Source organism: Astatotilapia calliptera, chromosome 1, assembly GCF_900246225.1.
Source record: "Astatotilapia calliptera chromosome 1, fAstCal1.2, whole genome shotgun sequence".
In the NCBI taxonomy this organism is placed as follows: domain Eukaryota; kingdom Metazoa; phylum Chordata; class Actinopteri; order Cichliformes; family Cichlidae; genus Astatotilapia; species Astatotilapia calliptera.
Window position 1 is genome coordinate 19,428,068 of NC_039302.1, and position 17,278 is coordinate 19,445,345.

At 38.8% G+C, this 17,278-nt stretch overlaps 1 protein-coding gene across 7 annotated transcripts in view; it reads left to right on the plus strand.

Moving 5' to 3' along the window:
• The window catches only part of nfat5b (nuclear factor of activated T cells 5b), a 41,868-nt gene that overhangs the window by 4,857 nt on the left and 19,733 nt on the right, over positions 1 to 17,278 (plus strand). For 2 of the 7 annotated variants that reach the window (XM_026168178.1, XM_026168186.1), the window contains exon 2: positions 14,509 to 14,634. The exons of 2 other annotated variants lie outside the window; for them this stretch is intronic. In XM_026168178.1, the coding sequence (XP_026023963.1) occupies positions 14,509 to 14,634 (126 nt within the window). Of the gene's footprint in view, positions 1 to 2,776; positions 2,868 to 6,792; positions 6,847 to 14,508; positions 14,635 to 17,278 lie in introns of those variants that run through there. 3 more of the 7 variants (XM_026168202.1, XM_026168219.1, XM_026168211.1) reach the window with 3 other exon arrangements.

Genomic DNA, 17,278 nt, shown 5'->3' on the forward strand with positions numbered 1-17,278 from the left:
ATACTACCAAAGTAGCTGTAGTCTTGCTTTTAAAATAGAAGAAATGTAACACTATTATTAAAGTTGAGATCTGTTTTGTCTGGAGTAGTGAGCTGTTTAAGAGTTAGGGGAGATGGAGAACATTTAGTTTTTATGATCATCTTCAAGTAAAATACAATCTCCTATTGTAATATAAATCACAAATGCCAGTGCTCGATGCATTCATCTTCAGGGTTAACTGTTAATGAGCTCATTCACTGCTCCTAAAAAGCCATAAAGTAATTCAGATTACTCACATCTAAATGCGGCCCAAGTGTTCTCACTTACCTTCTTTGAAATCTCTTTGATCAATCATTAACACTAACCAAACTTCAATAAAAAGTCTAATCAGTGTCCGGTCAAAATATCGCCTCTTCTGGTATTTACTGCACACTGGTGACTTTGTTTTGGCTGCGGAAAATCAATATATGAGCTTTTTAACCAATCAGAGCACTTGAAGTTTATACTAAAGTGTCTTCTTGTGTGTGTGTGTGTGTGTGTGAGAGAGATTGTTGAGGTCAACTATTGAACTACTTTTTGCTATACGTATAGATCTCCAAAATCTCCTTTGTTGTATTGCAGTGAACACAAAAGCCGTGTTGAGATTTAATGCTTAAAAAAAAAAGAGAAATATTTTACAAAAACGAGCACGTTTGTAATAATTAGCACTAGTATCACATTTGTGTCATACATATATAAAAAAATGTGTGTTCCCAAAGTTACAAATACCTTTTGTAGACATTGAAAAGTGTTCGTTTTTGAAACTGCAATTCGACAGCTTTGCGCGCACCTTTATAGATTTTACGACGTGTAATGAAGTTGCCGAAATCACGGAACTTATAAAGTATTATACGCGTCTTTTAAAGTTTTTCCGTTCTGCCAGAAACTGGCCTTTAATAAGTAATCAAGTAAAGATTCTTTGTCTCCTTGGCCTATTTTAGGTGAGCAGGTTAATTGTGTTCATGAATTGTTGCTCTCAGCAAGGAGATTATCTGCCAGACAGGTGTTGCTGTGCAGCAGGATAGCTCTGAGAAAAAAATACAGTAGTGGGTTACGAAGCGGAGCATTGCATTGTATTTGCCCCACTTAATTTTGTGTCCGTTACCATGTTTCAAAGAGTCCTGTCCACAGTACTGTCTGGTTTACCGCAGTTCAGGATTTCCAATGCAAAATAACAGGAATAGGACTCGAGCATAGCGCCTGAACGCTTCTGCTTGCACAGATCTTGGAGAATATTTCTCAACACTATTCTGTGAAAAGCCCAAAGCACCTGTGACATCTTACAGCCTGCCCTTGCGTTTCTGGCCCAAGGAAGATGATTCTGAACTAAGACATTAAATATTGAGTGCGGTGAATCTTGGCTTGCCGCACTCTTTCCATTGGCAGGTGACATGCGGCAGTTTAAGGTGTCAGAAACTCATAACTAGGCTGTAAGCGCAGTGTGTGTTATATTCTGGTTCAAAGTAAGAGGCTGTTAAATTGAATTCACACATTTATTCATTTATTTTTCTTTCTTTCCTGTTATTTCTAAATAAAAGCAAATGTACATGCAAGTTCCTATCAAGCCAGTCTGTGTTTGTGTATAAATACATAGTGGTCAGTTTACAATAATTAACAAATAATAAAATGATAAGACTTTATTGTCTAATTGTTAGACAAATAGCAACCCAAAACGTGTTTACTTTAGAGTATGGTGTTTTAAATGTATGCTGAAATCAGAAACCCGAACACGTACTTTGGGTAATCCGATATACTAACCTTACAACAAACCCCTTCTCCGTGGAGCTTATCATATTCCGTTTTTATTGAGACAGTGCCAGAGAGCTGTGGATTGAAATGGTCTTTAAGGATCGCTCTCCAAAGTGGTTTGATTGTCCTGCAGCAGTCGTCTTGCTGCGTTGTTGTTCTGACCACTGTTACTGCACCATGTTGGTTAAGTGAATGATGCTTTTATTAGTTAGCTGTATTTAGCATATATCATTCCATCAGTTTTCATCTAATGCAATACCAGTTGGCAGTGAGACATTAAACGTAGTGCTATTGAAACATGATAACATGCACAAAGGACCTGTTGACTAACTTCATGTATGTGTTCACACATGGTTGCTGGCACGTATATTTAGGGTTGGGCTTTTTCTTTCAGGCAGTTTCACACAGTACATAGTAGTATCTTGTGTTGTTATAAGCCCCTATGGATTTCTACATTTTAACCAAAGCTGCATAAATACATCAAATTGAAATTGCCACCTTCCCCCCCCCCCCCTTTTGTCCTTCATGCTGTTTGGGCTTGATTGAGACTGCACATGTGGCTCTCTTTTGAGACTTTGAACTGCATCCATGGTTTTATTTTCCTGCAGATCCAGAGCCAGAGCTAAGGCAATTTTCCTTCAGTGCTGAGTCAGTTTAATCACATCTGTAGCCGTTTGTTAATATCCTGGCACAAAATGAAATGAAAGGTGAATCTGAGGCTGTGTTAAGGTCTGCAAGCCAGTTCAAGTAGAAGAAACGTTACTTGGTTATGAACATATGATATATTCTCTTAGCTTTTTATAGCTTTTTTTCTTTCTTTTTTCCCCTCCCCGGCAGGTACAGAATAGCTGCTGTCATCTAGCTTCAAAATCCTGTTGTAGGTTTGTTAAGCCTGTAAGGGATTTTTTTTCTCCCTCTTACGTTTGACACAGTTTGTCACAGATCTGAGTTTCCTCACACAAAAAGGTATTTCATAACATTCAGTAATGACGAATTCTTTGTCACAAAGTGCTCAAGTGATCCACCTCGCAAGCCAGCAGTTGTGGTATGCCAGTATCCTGAGTATCCTGAGTCATCTGGCTTCCCCAGCAGACCGGCAGGTAATTTGTGCTGGAATGAACTGGAGCATTGATGTCCTCCTGTATCCTGTCATTGATTGTATCCTTGCTTGTTCTTGTTGTTGTGCACTCTCACTTGGCCCACATTCAGTCCAGCGAAGCCAAGAATATACCTTTTACGCCACACAGATGCATGCGCAGGGTTTAAAGTAGCGTCTGCACAAACACAACAAGTTGGAGTGCATGCAAACATCTGCACGGAGACTCGTCTTCACCCTCTGATAACACTGTTTGCATTAGACAAGAACCCTGACCAAAAGTATCAGCTTTTTCCCCCCTTCTCCTGCCTGGCAACCACCAGTTGTGAACGCCTGCTGTGAAATCAATTGCTATAGTCCCAGTCTCGCAGGCCTAAAGACCACAAGGGAAAAATCTGTCTTTGGTTTGGTCACACTTTTTCAAGTTTCACTACCACTTAGTGGTTAGTTAGCAAGTGTTTGCTGTAGTGCATTGAGTTTGTCTGCAATGTGCTGTCAATCAAAGCAATCAGAAGGAGGTTTTTGATGTAGCAACCTCTTTGTCGTTTGTTGCTAGGTGAAACTGTTACCAGTCTTCAGGAAACCCTTGCTTACTGGTTGGGGCATACACATTTTTCCCTAGACACTGATGGGTCTCCAGACCTGTGTGACCTTACCAAACAGTTTTTCCTTTTGTACTCTGACATTGAAAACATTTTTTAAACTTTGGCATTATTTTTATTTTGTCTGGTTTACCGCAGCAATTTTGCCCTCAGCTTTAAACCCCACATTGTTCCACAAAATTCAAAGAGTTAAAGATGTGCTTTACCTTTTATTGAGTTTTTTTAAACTAAATCTGATTATAAAAGTATAATGATGGTATTGTATAGACGTTGCCTGATGCAAAATAAACCTGTACTTAGGTTGGATAATCATTAATCGTGTCAGTTTTTTATGATAAAATCAAATCTTAAATATCTAGAGCGTGACATCTGGTCACAAGGCTGCTAACTGCATTTTTTTCAAAACATTCGGTAGCTATTTAAGTCACTGCTTATCTGCTTGATTGCATTATGGTCTTTTTAACCTTGAGGTGCCCTGCCATAGTTTCTTGTTAAATCAAAGGTCAGGTTCATTTATTAGTTTGGCACAGTTTTTTTGTTTTGTTTTGTTTCTTTGTTTTTTGATGAGTCAAATACCAGTTCATTAGAAGAAAAAAACTGTTCATTTCTCACCATATCAACAAGCCACAGCTTGCTTGAACAATGAGCAACAGAAATATGAGTCTGCATCTTTTTTCTCCTCTTCAGTGAGTGAAGGTGCAGACTTAAGTGTGCAGTCTGACGTAAACCTGTTTGAGCACGTGGGGCAGAGTAGTAAGCATGCTATTTGGGAGGAATTTTTGCCTTAGGTGTCAACAGAAATTACATAAAGAGGGCTTCTAGATCAAAAGCTGTTGTTGGGTGCCAATCTTTGCATGTCCAGGCAACTAGACTAACATGCAGACTTCAAATTTCAACACAAGTTCCAATATTCCAATATCACCCCTTGTTTTTGTTTTTCAGTTAGTGGCCTAAACCCTGCCAGAGCAAACTGCATTTTGCGATAGAGGAGTTTGATTAGTCTTTGCCATTCTGTTGTGACTTTTGCCTGACAACTCATTCTCAATCCTTATTCGGAAGTAAATCTTCCTATATAAGTGGTAAAGTTATAGGCTTAGTCTACAGGCTGTCTCACAACAGTTTGTCAATAGAAATCTTGAAAATATTACAAAGAAGTAAAATCTACAACACAAGGATAAGAATTCAAAGCAGTTATTGTTCTGAAAAACATTGGTATTAGGAGCTAGTCCTACATTCTGGACTTTTTCAGTGTAGATTTAGTGCACCTCAAGACCTTCCCAGTGAACTTTAAATGTTGTCTCAGTGCCAGATTTTTTTTTTTTAAATGTTTATTTCCCCCTTCTTATCATTAGAGTCAACAGCTTTCATCAGAAATCAGCCCACAGAGTTTCCAAAACTAGACCTTTGTGATACTACAAGCTATTTTTGCGTAATGTTATATACTGACGTGCAGTGGCTAATGGAGATTTATTCGCATCTTTGAATCATTATCTCCATCATTTGCTCACAGATGCTGATTTTATGATGTGCATACATACTTTATATTAATTATGAAATGAGTTGTTGCATTAAAAAGTCTCAGGGTAGTCCAGGATAGTATTATATTAAAAAGACTCGGAAGGTCTTGCTGATAGTGACTGTTCCAGTCTAAGAAGCTAGGGTGCTGTCCCCCCCCCCCTTTTTTTTAAACACCCTTGTAGGGCTGTTCGATATAACAATTTATATCGGATGATGATATAAAAACGTCTATTGTTTCATTTTACGCTAACGTTTGTTTCGTGGTGTCGCAAAATAAACTGTTTACGGTAATATTTTTTCATCGTTTTGATGGTCACTGTATTAATTTCTTAAAGTTCTCTCTTTCTCTTACATTTAATATAACCACACTACAGATGGACAAGTGCCTGTTTTTATGCGTTGTCGTTAGCAACAACGACGGTAAAACCATCGCGTGTCCGCTTGTTTATTTTCCAAATAAACCTTTCACAACAAAGCTCAAGATCCTGTTGAGACTTTTCAAAATAAACTGAATCGCGTGAAAGAGCAGATTATTTACGGATGAGAAGCAAAAAAGAGCCGTCAGGTGCTAAAAAATAAACCTTAGACTAAAGCGTTAGAACAGGCTTTTCCCCGCAGCACGCCGTGTAATAAATATTTCCAAAGAAAACGGCGGCCCTTACAACTTATGTCTAAAAATGTATAGTTTCATACATCGTCAGAAATCCCTGTTTTACCACATCGTGTGTGTGTGTGTGTGTGTGTGTGTGTGTGTGTGTGTGTGTGTGTGTGTCTTCTGATTCACTGGAAATGGGGACTTGGAAAACTTCTCATCAGCAGTTAGACATGAATTCGCTGGAAATTTTATGGTTTGATCTTTTTTTTTCTTCTTTTTTTTAAAGTAATTATTTTCTGCGACATTGCAGATAAAACACGTTTTTTTCTTTTTTTTTCTTTTTTTTTTTTGAAGGGTGAAAAAAAAGAGGTTGATATACAGACATGCAGTTTCTACAGGAGTATATACCATCACTCTCTGATAAGTTTACTTCGTATGTTACAGCCGGCTCATAAAGAATATGAATAAAATTTCATTTCCAGCATTCTCTCGGCTAGTGTTTGCACTTTTAGTATTTTAATTCAGGTGATGGCACATGGGCCACACACTTAGGTTGCAAAGGGGTGCATATGTGATATGTAAAATCGAGTACTCAGCAATGTAATCTGCCTTTGTAAACTTTTATGAGCGAATGGGCTGTTCTAAAGAGCACACTGAATTTGAGCATGGTACTGAAATAGGATGCCACCATTGAAATAAGTCAGTTTGTGAAATCTATTCCCTCGTAGGTAGTCCACGATGAACCACAATGTAAGTGATTGCAAACCATGGCAACTCGGCCACCAAGTGGTAAACCACTAAAGTTAAGAGTGAGGTCTCCTGGTCGTAAGGCCCATGGTGCATAAAAACCACCAGCGTTCGGCTCACTTAATAACTGCAGAGCTCCAAACCTCCTCTGACATTAACACAAACAGAAAGGTATTCTGTTGATGTAATCTGCATGTGGTACCCTGATTTTGTCCATATAATGTAAATTCTACATGCCGTCAGTAAGAAAAGATTCTGGACTGCTTTGTCAGTTGAAAACATTTACTTATTTATTTGGAAACGCAGGATAATCAAAACGTGTGCATGTATTAGTAGATGTAAATATACACGTTTTATGTGTAAAATTGCCACAGTGTGTCTGTTTGGCTCTCAAGTGGCGCCATCATGATGATGCACTGGTATTGAAGATTAATCTTTTTAAGAGTCTTTTTGTTTTCCTTCAATAGATAACGCTCCAAGTTTTTCAGAAAATTAAAACATCCTCGATGACCACCACATACGTGAGTAAAATCTGAATTTCACTCATTTAGTGGTTGCTGGAGGTCGCAAGGATTGTGCGTTGCCATGAGGTTGTTGACCGGTCTCTAGGCCAGTGTAACAGGCCTTTCAGCAAAGTCATGGTGTCTTTGAGTCTGCCGACCAATCACAGGCTGTGCAGGCTGGTCTCAGTGACACTGCACAAAGTAATGGTTAATATTTGCACATTTGGTTAGAATTGAAATTCACCCACACTGTCCCAACTGTGAGGCATCTACACAGACATAGATATGTTGTGTCGGTTGTCCCTGATCATGTAAATATTTATAGATTCATATGACATTACTGCAACCAAGGTTGCAAGGTTATCAGAATCCCTAATCTCACATTCTATAATTGACTTGTTTAAAAACAAGGTGTGACAAGGTTTAGGTTAAATGTGGCAAACACAATGGTAAGAATCTTATATTGTGACAGCCTTGCTTTCAAAGCTGACCATGCTGTATTTGCCAGCCTTTGTGTAAGCCGTCCACTGCAAATAGTTTGAATTCCACTGCTTTTTGAAGTCAAGCTTTCAGGTTAAGTTGAATGACCATTTTGTCTTTTGGGGCCACTGGTAAGCACAGAGCTAAAGGTAGATGGGTTTAAGAGCATTAAATTCAGTCAGATTGTCACTATTTTCTTTTCCAGTAGTATCTGCTGACAGTAAAACAGACTCCATTGTGGTACTGTTTAGATAATAAATATGATAATTGACCTACCTTGCTTTCAAAGATGACTTGTGGATGTGTGGTTTGGCCCTCATAGAGTCTCAGCGGGCATTTTTTTTTTGATGACGCATGGAAGTTGTTCCTGGTTGCTTCAGGATTAGCTGGGATAAAAGGGCTACATGCCACAAATGCTGAACCTGGTGTGACACAAATAACTTGACCCGCTCCAAGGCTTCACTGACTTTTACGTTGTTAGATCGCTGTGTGGAAAGAACAGTCTGTAAGATTTTTTTTTTCTTTTCAAAAACGTGACAAGGACGAGGTGATGGTCAAAATAGAAAATGTTGACATAACTCAAGTGAATACATTGTTTATTTCAGATGCATCTAATTAAAAACACACATTCTAAATTTGTACTCGGATTGTTTTTCCTTTTTAGGCCAACTTTTCCAATATACCCTGAAACAAAAGTTGGGGAATTTACATTTCTATTGAGAGGAAAGATGAAACTTTGTCTTTTTAAGTATTTGGGTAAAAACAGTGTTTTTTAAGAGTTAGATGGGCACAAAATAGTTACCGTTAAAGTGAGAAAAGTTGGTTTATGTTCCATGTATTCTCATGCAAACTCAGGTAAGTGTGAAAGCGTTTTTACATATGTCACTGTACACTTCGCACTTTACACGTATTATGCAGCTTTGTGAAAAACTTAGTGCACCTTGTGATTCCGTAGCTTTAAGATCCACCTTTAGCAACAATAACATAAAGCAATCATTTTCTGGAAGATTGCCAGTCTTTCATGTCACTATGTCTGAATTTTGGCGCACTTATTTTTGCAACTTAAATTCGTTGAGGTTTGTTTACTTTCGTTTTCCCCGGTCCTTGTCAGGTCCTGGCACAGTATTTTGTTGTGGTTCAGGTCTGGACTTTGGATGGACCACATTGATTATTTCCATTTTCTGTCATTCTGTTGCAGATTTGCTGCTGTGCATGGGATCATTGTCCTGTTGCATAACCCGTTTTCTGCCTCACATTTAACTCTAGAATACTTTAGTATACAGAAGAGTTTGTGGTTGACTGCAAGTTCTGCCAAGCCCAAATCATCAGCCTCCACCACCGTGCTTGACAGTTGGTATGAGGTGTTTGTTCTGATATATTGTTTGTTTTTCACCAAACATGGAGCTGTGCATTATGGCCAAAAAGCTCCTCTTCAGTTTCATGTGTTCAAAGAATGTTTTCCACTTGTGGTCAACTTGGAGAAAAATGGCCTAAATTATTTGGAAACCTCCCTTCCCAGATTTAACGGCAGTAACAATTGCTTCTCTAAGATCATTGCTAACATCCTTTCTTGTCCCCCCCCCCAATTTCGTTAACACACATCTGAATGCTCCAGACCTAAAACCTGCTACAACTTGTGCTTTAAAAAAGGTGCTCACAGTTTCTGATGATCAGTTAACCAAGTGCATTTGATTGTCAGCACCTGGCTACTACTTAGCATCTAAATTCCTATGGAAGCAGTGAGGGTGTATTTGGTTTTTCACAGGACTGTAGCTTAGTATTACTCCATAAAACACACATGAAACAACTGTGGTTTCACAAATAGTTTCTTCTTGTGCTTTGGTAAGTCTTCTGAGTTTCTTCATCAGGTAAACTGCCAAACACAATGATGATGGTGTTGTGTTTTTTTTTTCTTTTCCCAAATGCAATATGTGGTTAATACCAATACAATATAATACCAACACTGCCTGCTATTGTGCAGTAGGTTGAAAATCAATCACAGTAAGCTTTGTTTCAACAGTTTTGTAGTCATCATGTGTGATGCAATTATTTAAGAAATAAGTGACAGTGTGTTGTCAGAATGAAAGTTATTTTGTTTGATAATAACTTAATAATGTTATAGAAGACTCTGTTTTTACTACTTAAATTTAGACTTTTTTTCCCCATCTGAACTTGTTATCTACATCTTTGTTCCCTCCAGATTATGTGTTTTAAATATGTATCATTACTCTTTATTAGTAGGATATTTGATTTCATATTCTGGCAAAAATTAAATAAATTAGAAAATATGCATTTTTTTTCCACTAGTGATGTAATTAATAAAACAGTTTGTCCTACTATTCGTGGGAAAGTGGTTTAATACTGGGTGGGTGGTTGTCATATTCGGGATTACTCAATTAGCCAAGTACTACCTTCACTGTATTTTTTATTTTTTATTTTTAAATACGTGGCAGTAACCAAGAGTTCTGAGAAGTTTATGGACAAATACATTGTAGCATTGAAGAGTATGAACACATTGGCTTATGCTCTACACAAGTAAGTGGTGGTGGCAGCCTGTCAAAATGCATTGTCCGGACATGCCTTCACAGCATCAGGATCATGACAGGAGAAAAATGGTGGGCTTGTCAGAGAGGTTAATGAAAACAGGGCAGAAGCGATTGTAACACAACATTCCTTTCTATGGGCCACAACCATTAAAATAAAAAAAGGCAAAAAAATTTTATTTAACGACTTAATTTGTTATGCCAATGTAAATGTAGCTAGGTGCAGCAGAATTTGTTTAAATTACAACTTTGATTTTTGGGTTATGTAATACCAGTCACCTGTATGCAGTGTGACAGATGCACTGCGTATATGGTCATGTATACGTAGTGCATCTGGTTTTGCATCTGGCTCATACGTATGTGCTGTATCTTGTTGGTGGTGGTATTTTGGGCTCATGTGACTTTTCCCATGTAATTACTGCAGAAGGAAACCGTGCAAAATCATTTCACTTATGCGCGTGCACTTGTCTACTCGTGCATCATTCCTGCATACATATGCCGACATGCTACATTCATATTGTGCACAGGTTTGTGACAAGTTTTGTTCAACTTGCCAAGAGGCTTTTGGGGTCAAGTCTTTGGTATTTGCCTTTTGATCCTGTGCTTTGTGTTGCTGTTAAACTGAGTTCCCCCCCCCCCCCCCCCCCCCCTAATCTTAGCCTTCAATGATAACATAAATATAAAAACATAATTCTCAGTTTTGAAATATGAGCCAATGTGTGATAACATGTTGAAGATTACTAGTGCTGGTTTGAAGAAAAAGTCACCACGAGGTACAAATAATTACCTTTTGTAAAGGATTTGTGGTACACCAAGGTTTGCCTGACATATTTTTTTATTTTTTTCAAATAAAAACAAATGCAGCAGATCACAAAATATGCAAGTTACTACTAACTTGCATATAGTCTGTTCTGTGTAACTGCTTTGATTCTTTCACTGTTCATACCGAGACTGCTGACTTTGACTGGCTCTAAGCTCTGGGTAGCTTTAGCGTTAACCATGTTGCCTATTTTAGCTTCCTTAAAATGTCCAGTGTAAGTATAAAACTAGGTCATTGCTGTTAGCTGTTAGTAGGGGGTGGTAAAAATAACATGGAGTGAGATTTTAGTACGATGTTATAAACTGAAGCCACATACCGATTTTTATTTATATATGTTCGAACTTCATTGCTCAGGTATAAACCTGTATTCATTTATGCCTTAATAATACTGCTTATTTTCTAATTTCTCCATGTTGGCTCAGAAGCGAGACAAACACTCAAAAGGGTTGTCTCTCGATCTCTGTTGCTATGGAGTCCCTGGTAGCCTACATGTAGGTCGGTTGTAAACATTTCAGGGTTGCTGTAGATGGTTTGCTGCAGTTGCCCGTCGATTAAGCTTGTGCTCCTCATTGCATTTTGTGAAATCCCACAAAGTCTTTGCAGCCTGAAATTTTTCAGCAAGTAGGTTGCACTACTGCTCGGTTTCTGCATGACAGGATTCCACATGACAATACCACTAACCTGTTGAGCAGGATGCACTGCAGCAAAGGGTCTGGAGCACAGTAAACAAGACGGGGAGAGTGTAGGTGGAGTGGAGGAGGGGGACAGAAGTGAGTTAAATCAGTTACTCGGCTAAAAAACCAGTGCCACGCCCAAGGTGCCAGGGCTAGTAAGAGCAAGCAGGAGGAATGTGAGGGAAATGAATGGGATTGTAAGTCCTACCATTCACATGGTGAGTTCTTTCTTCTTCTTTTTTTCATCTTAAGTCTGCACTACTTGCCACATAAACATATCACAAGACATGATGAGTATGATCTGTGCAGAATTCCTGATGTGAAACTCAGATTGTGAGTGTGTGTGTGGTTTGTTAGTTTAGCTGTGAGTCAGTTCAGTTTTTATACACACATATTTCAGTGCATTGTTAGCATGAGTGCTACTGATCAAAACTAACCACATGTGTCAGTGTGAATTATTCTGGTTGTTATGATTGTCACAGAAAATGAGAGGTTTTGCTCTGTGGTCAGCGGACTGCACAACATCGCTGTAGTCTTAAGGTGAAATCAAAACATCACGTGGTGTGTGTGAGTCCGTACAGTTTATTGCCCAGTTAGCAAGGCTTTATTATTTTTTTTAAATCTTCAGAGTGAAAGGGACAGTGTTTTGTCACGTGTAAATAAAGAACTGCACTCTGTCTGTGCGTCAGGAAACAAACATGCAGCAAAATAAGAATTTTCATTCAGCCCTCTAAAAAAGTCCAAGGGACTGTGGAAACACTTTGAACAGGGCAGCCAGTGATTCGACACTACTGCTGTGAGAGAAGAGTACATATTTTCTGTCTGTGTGGTTGGCAATCTGTTTACTGGAAGGGCTGCTCACTGAGAGCACATGTTGCTGCATGTGCAGTCAGTGAGGCCCAAGAAGTTAAGTGTAAATGCACGGGCAGGGAAAGTGTTTTTGTGGCAGCGGTGGGATATGTTTGTGTGCATGCATGTGTGTCTCTGATTTTGTTTGGAGAACGGAGCCAAAAAAAAAAATAATTTTTTTTTAACCCCAGGAAAACCACACTAGAATCCTCTGTGTATGTGTGGTTCACTGGGAGTTAGGAGTTTGTTGGCTCCACTTTTAAGCCTCTTTCTGGGAACCAGCATTCCCTGCTCTTCTAAACCGAGCTGTAAGAGGCTGGAGGGCTTTGGGAATGAAGAGGCATGGGCTGGTTTCAGTATGTCCCAGGTTTGTCTTTTGTACACAGCGAGTGGTAACAATGGGAGGGTTACGTATCTGATATACACACCAAACCCTGGGACTCAGCTGCAAGTAATTAAAGCTGGCAGTTGGCAGAGAAGAGAGTCAGGCGACTGTAATGGCCGCTCTAAGTTCATACCATAATATTTGGATGATGAATCAGGCTGCTAGTAAAAGTGTTGTCATGCTGTTGACCCAAGGCTTTCTCCCTTCTCCATGTCCTGTTGCCCCAGAAGGGGGCACAGAGAGGAGAGAAAAGGCTTTGTATGACCCTGTTTTTAGTCTGTAATGAGATCTGCTATTTATTTTGCATGCTACAGCATTTGATATGTCTTAAGTTGCTGGCTTTTCCCAAAAGTGTACTCCGAGTCTTGACTAACTAGTTCAGATATATGATTCTACCGACCGTCCTCTGAGAAAAAATATGCAGCTTTCAGTTTTGGATGCTGTATAGTAGGGGGCAATGGGTGTATGCATAAAGTGCATACAAACAAATCTGTGCTTAAACTGTGCGTACAAAAGTTTCACTCACAATTTTTTTGACCTGAATTTGTTTGTGTGCTGCAAACAAATGAACTGCCTCAGACTGTGAGCACGAATAATCAAAGTCCTGCTGTCTCGGAAATATAAACAAATTTATATTGAAAGTAATGATGGCTTAATTTACCTCCCACCTTTATGAAACATACTTTTAGAGAAATTTTTAAAAGTTCCAGATATTTCACACATAGTCTTGAGTGAAAATGGGCATCATTTCATCCTCGATGGATGTCATCATCACAAACTAATTTCTTGGTATTTTCTCACTTGTTTTTTTTTTTTCTTTTCATCTTTAGTTGACACGTTAGATGTCTTTCCAATTTCTTTTTTATTTTCTTGCCTGTATTGATTTTTATTATTATTCATATTTTGCAGCAACTTTAATGATGAACTTCAACGATGGCATCATTTTTTTCATGTTATAATACAGTGTTGGAGTGCTGTTGCTTATATGTGAAAACATGGTGGATAAAGGCTCCTGTGTCAGTAAGAAATGTGCTAAATTACCTCAAATGAGGTCATTTAAACACTACAAGTTGCTTGTTGAAAAAGGGAGAGGTGTTAAAAGAGAGTGAACTTCCATGACCCCTGTGGCGACCTATCATCTCTGTTTACAGCCATTAGCCCGAGGCAACATTAGTGCCTTCTGTAGTATAACAGAACACACCTGAATCTCTGGCTGGACTGTTAGTAGCATGTTGCATTATAGCTAATGCAGCCGCCAGGCTTTAACAAGCAAGAAGAATGTGGTAAATTAGATAATATCTTTGCATTGGCTGCAGCTATGCTATTTTTATCTGTCTGTTGTGACATCAGTAGTTTTACAGAAGATACGAGATAAATTTGTAAATCTTTTAAAAACCATGATGCTGCTTTTCTGATATGCAAAGATTCTTTACATACATTTCCATCTAATGTCAGTCACATTATATAGCTTTGAATTCCCCTTGAATTTTTAGTCTGTCAGCAAATTGGGTGAAAGGTGTGGCATGACTATTCATACTTGCAGCCTGTGACAGGCTTTGGCTTTAGTGAAAAGGTGAAGACGCGTTTGGCATCAGAACTGATGGTGAAATATGTTCCAGTGCATTGTTCCAATAGCCCTAGCTTTGTATCATGGGTATTTGTGTGTCATTGTGTTGGAGTCATTGCCAAGAAGGTCATGGTGGTTCTTATGACTGTGTAAGAGTGGTGATATGACATTGCTGTGTAATTATATAATTTCAGAAGAACGTATGAGCCAAAACCAAAAAGGTTTAATCACTTTCAGGTTTCCCGTTTACAACTCGGTCATGGAGCTGACACATTTGATGGTGCTCAACAAAAGCTGTTGAGATCCTGTAAATCTGTCACCTTACTGTCGCTTTTATTGGTTCCCCCCTCCTTTCACAACAGAGTCAGTGTATGACCTTCTTCCCAGAGAGCTGCAGTTGCCTTCATCCACTCAGCAAAGCCCAAAAGTCATGAGTCAAAAGAGCGGCGGAGAGGCAGGGCCTCTCCCTTCAGCTTCTCTAGCATCAGGTAGGATCCTGCTTCTCTTATCCTTATTTCTCCTCTGCAAGCAGGACTGATCATGCCCCACCCTGAAAAAAGTACAACTCATGTTATAGTCTGTACCTTCAGGCAAACAAACACCTGCATGTGGCAAGAAAGCCAGTCAGGCAACCATCGTGCTCCTCTGTGATTCTCACGTGAAGGAAAAAAAACAAAACAAACAGTAATAAAAGGCTGGTGAGGGAAGTTAATGGCAGCTGAACATAGCTAGCTGCCTGTATTCACATTGCTATGTACTATATGTTGTGGTCTCTTGTAGCAACAGTTTAGAAATATGGTTTATGCACATGTTTTAAGACAATGATATTAGTGCATAATGGTAATTAAACTGCAAAGTAGAACGATTGTAGACCATAAGAATATGAGGCCCCGGCAAAGGCCTGTTATTCATTACCCCACAGACTAAATCTACTTACCCATTTTTTTTTTCTTAGCCTTTTTTTCCAGAGAATTAAGAAGCTTTGAATGGCTGTAATCACCTTGTTGACCATTCTGCAGTTCCAAGGTGGAGCTATTATTTACAGAAGAAAATCTTCTTAATAGACCAACACGGAAGTCCAGTATAAATGAACAGCTAATGACTATTTCATACTAGAGCTGGGCGGTATAAGATTTTTTCATATCACGATATGTTTTTTTCATTTCAGGCGATATAGATATCTATCACGATATAAGCCAAATAACTATATTTGTAAGATTTAAATGTGCCGTTACTCACAAGTAAAATGTGAAATAATCAGCAGCTTGTTTTGATTTAAATATTTATTTCCCATAATAAGTTCAACTGGGTAGATGTACGTAAGGAACATGAGACCTTTTCAGATAAATAAAGGCAAATATTGCAAACTACACAAAAGCAGCCGCTAAAGCGTTTAAGTTTCAGAATAGAACAAGCGAAACAGACTACTAAATTGTCAGTTCCACTTACAAACAAAATATTAATTCTAAAAATAAATCTTAGTTTGTTTTACAGAAGAACAAACAAAATTGACTAACTGTCAATATCAAATAAACTGAGAACTAAAAGGAAATTCTCAATCTCTCCTTGTTGTATAGCTTAACTTTTCAAACAGTTTTAACAGTGACTTTAGTCTGACAAAAGCCGAATGACGAATTAGCGCGTTCAGTCAGAGATTGCGCATGCACCGCTTTATTGTATTTCCAGACTTGCTTTCGGCACAATTTACAGTGCGCGCTACTCTGTTTTTTTGTCAGACTTGAAATAGCCGAAATACCTTCACACTACGGAACTTCTATGGCTCTTCCGCTCGACAATCTCTCCGGCGTTGGAACCATCATCTGTTTTTTCTTCGGTAACCTTCGGTCACGCTCGGTTGATTTTTCTCTAGTTGGCACACTCATTTCCTCCATTACCACTGGCTGCTTCCCAAACAAATACACATGTGCGGGTAACAAGTCACGTGACGTGACGCTGCGGCTGTGATTGCTGCGCTACTTAATTTGGATTGGCTGTTGTTCTTTTTTTTTCTTTTTTTTTTTTTTTAAAGAGGACAAGAGAGATGAGGCCTATCGCAATAGTTTAACTTTTCTATTGAGGAAAAGTTATTTCGCAATACATATCGTTATCGTTCTATCGCCCAGCTCTATTTCCTACACAAGTAAAAGTTGCCCATTTTTTTTGAGGACTGTTAGCTTGTTGAGAGCTCCAGATTTAGATCCGGATTGGAGGGTGAGCCACAGATTGTTGAATGTGTGAAGATAAGCATATCTTTTACCCGCCATTGTTGCAGTTGGGTTTATGGTTTCACGGTGGAAATTAACACATGAGAGTTTTGCAAAGATTCTAGAGATTAATTAAAAATCTCAGCATGTGCTTCTAAAAACAAAGAAACAGCAAAAAGTGCTGTGTCACTGATTTTATTTTATTTTTTCTAATTTATCTTTTGATGTTTTAACTTGGTGTTCTATGTTCACTTGATATTTGAAGTTATTCAAATGTTTCAGCTGACCTGAGACTTTTAAGTGACTGTTTTAGTAGTTATTCGAGGAGAGATGAACACTTAGGGGTAATAATGCAAGCAAGGTGGGCTCAGTCCAGGAGCTCCAGACTCCAAAATCAAGTCAGCCACTTTTGCATGCATGGGACTTTGACAGTACAGACTGCTATGATACAGACTTTATGGTAGGTTCTATTCATTGCCTGACCCAGGCTTTTTACCCCCTTTTTTGGTTTTTATAAATATTTTCCTGTCCTGCCTACTTTTGATTTTTTTTTTTAATACCAGTCACAGGTCACTGCTTCCACAAGCAATTCATGTAGAGCAGGGGTGGGCAACTCTGGGCCTCAAGGCCTGGAGTTCCCCACTCCTGGTAGATATTTAGATATCATCCTGAATCCAATGATTGGTTCAGTACCAGAGCTCTGGAGAACTTCAAGCCATTTAACTCAGCTGTGTCGGATCAGGGACACATCTAAAACCTGCATGACACCGGCCCTTGAGGTCTGGAGTTCCCCACCACTGATGTAGACCAAATAATTCATTGATAGATTCGTACCTATTGATGTTTTGCAGTCACATGACTGCTAACCATTTGACATTAAATTGTTTACCATTTTGGACATGTGACAATATTAGGTCAAGTGAATAAG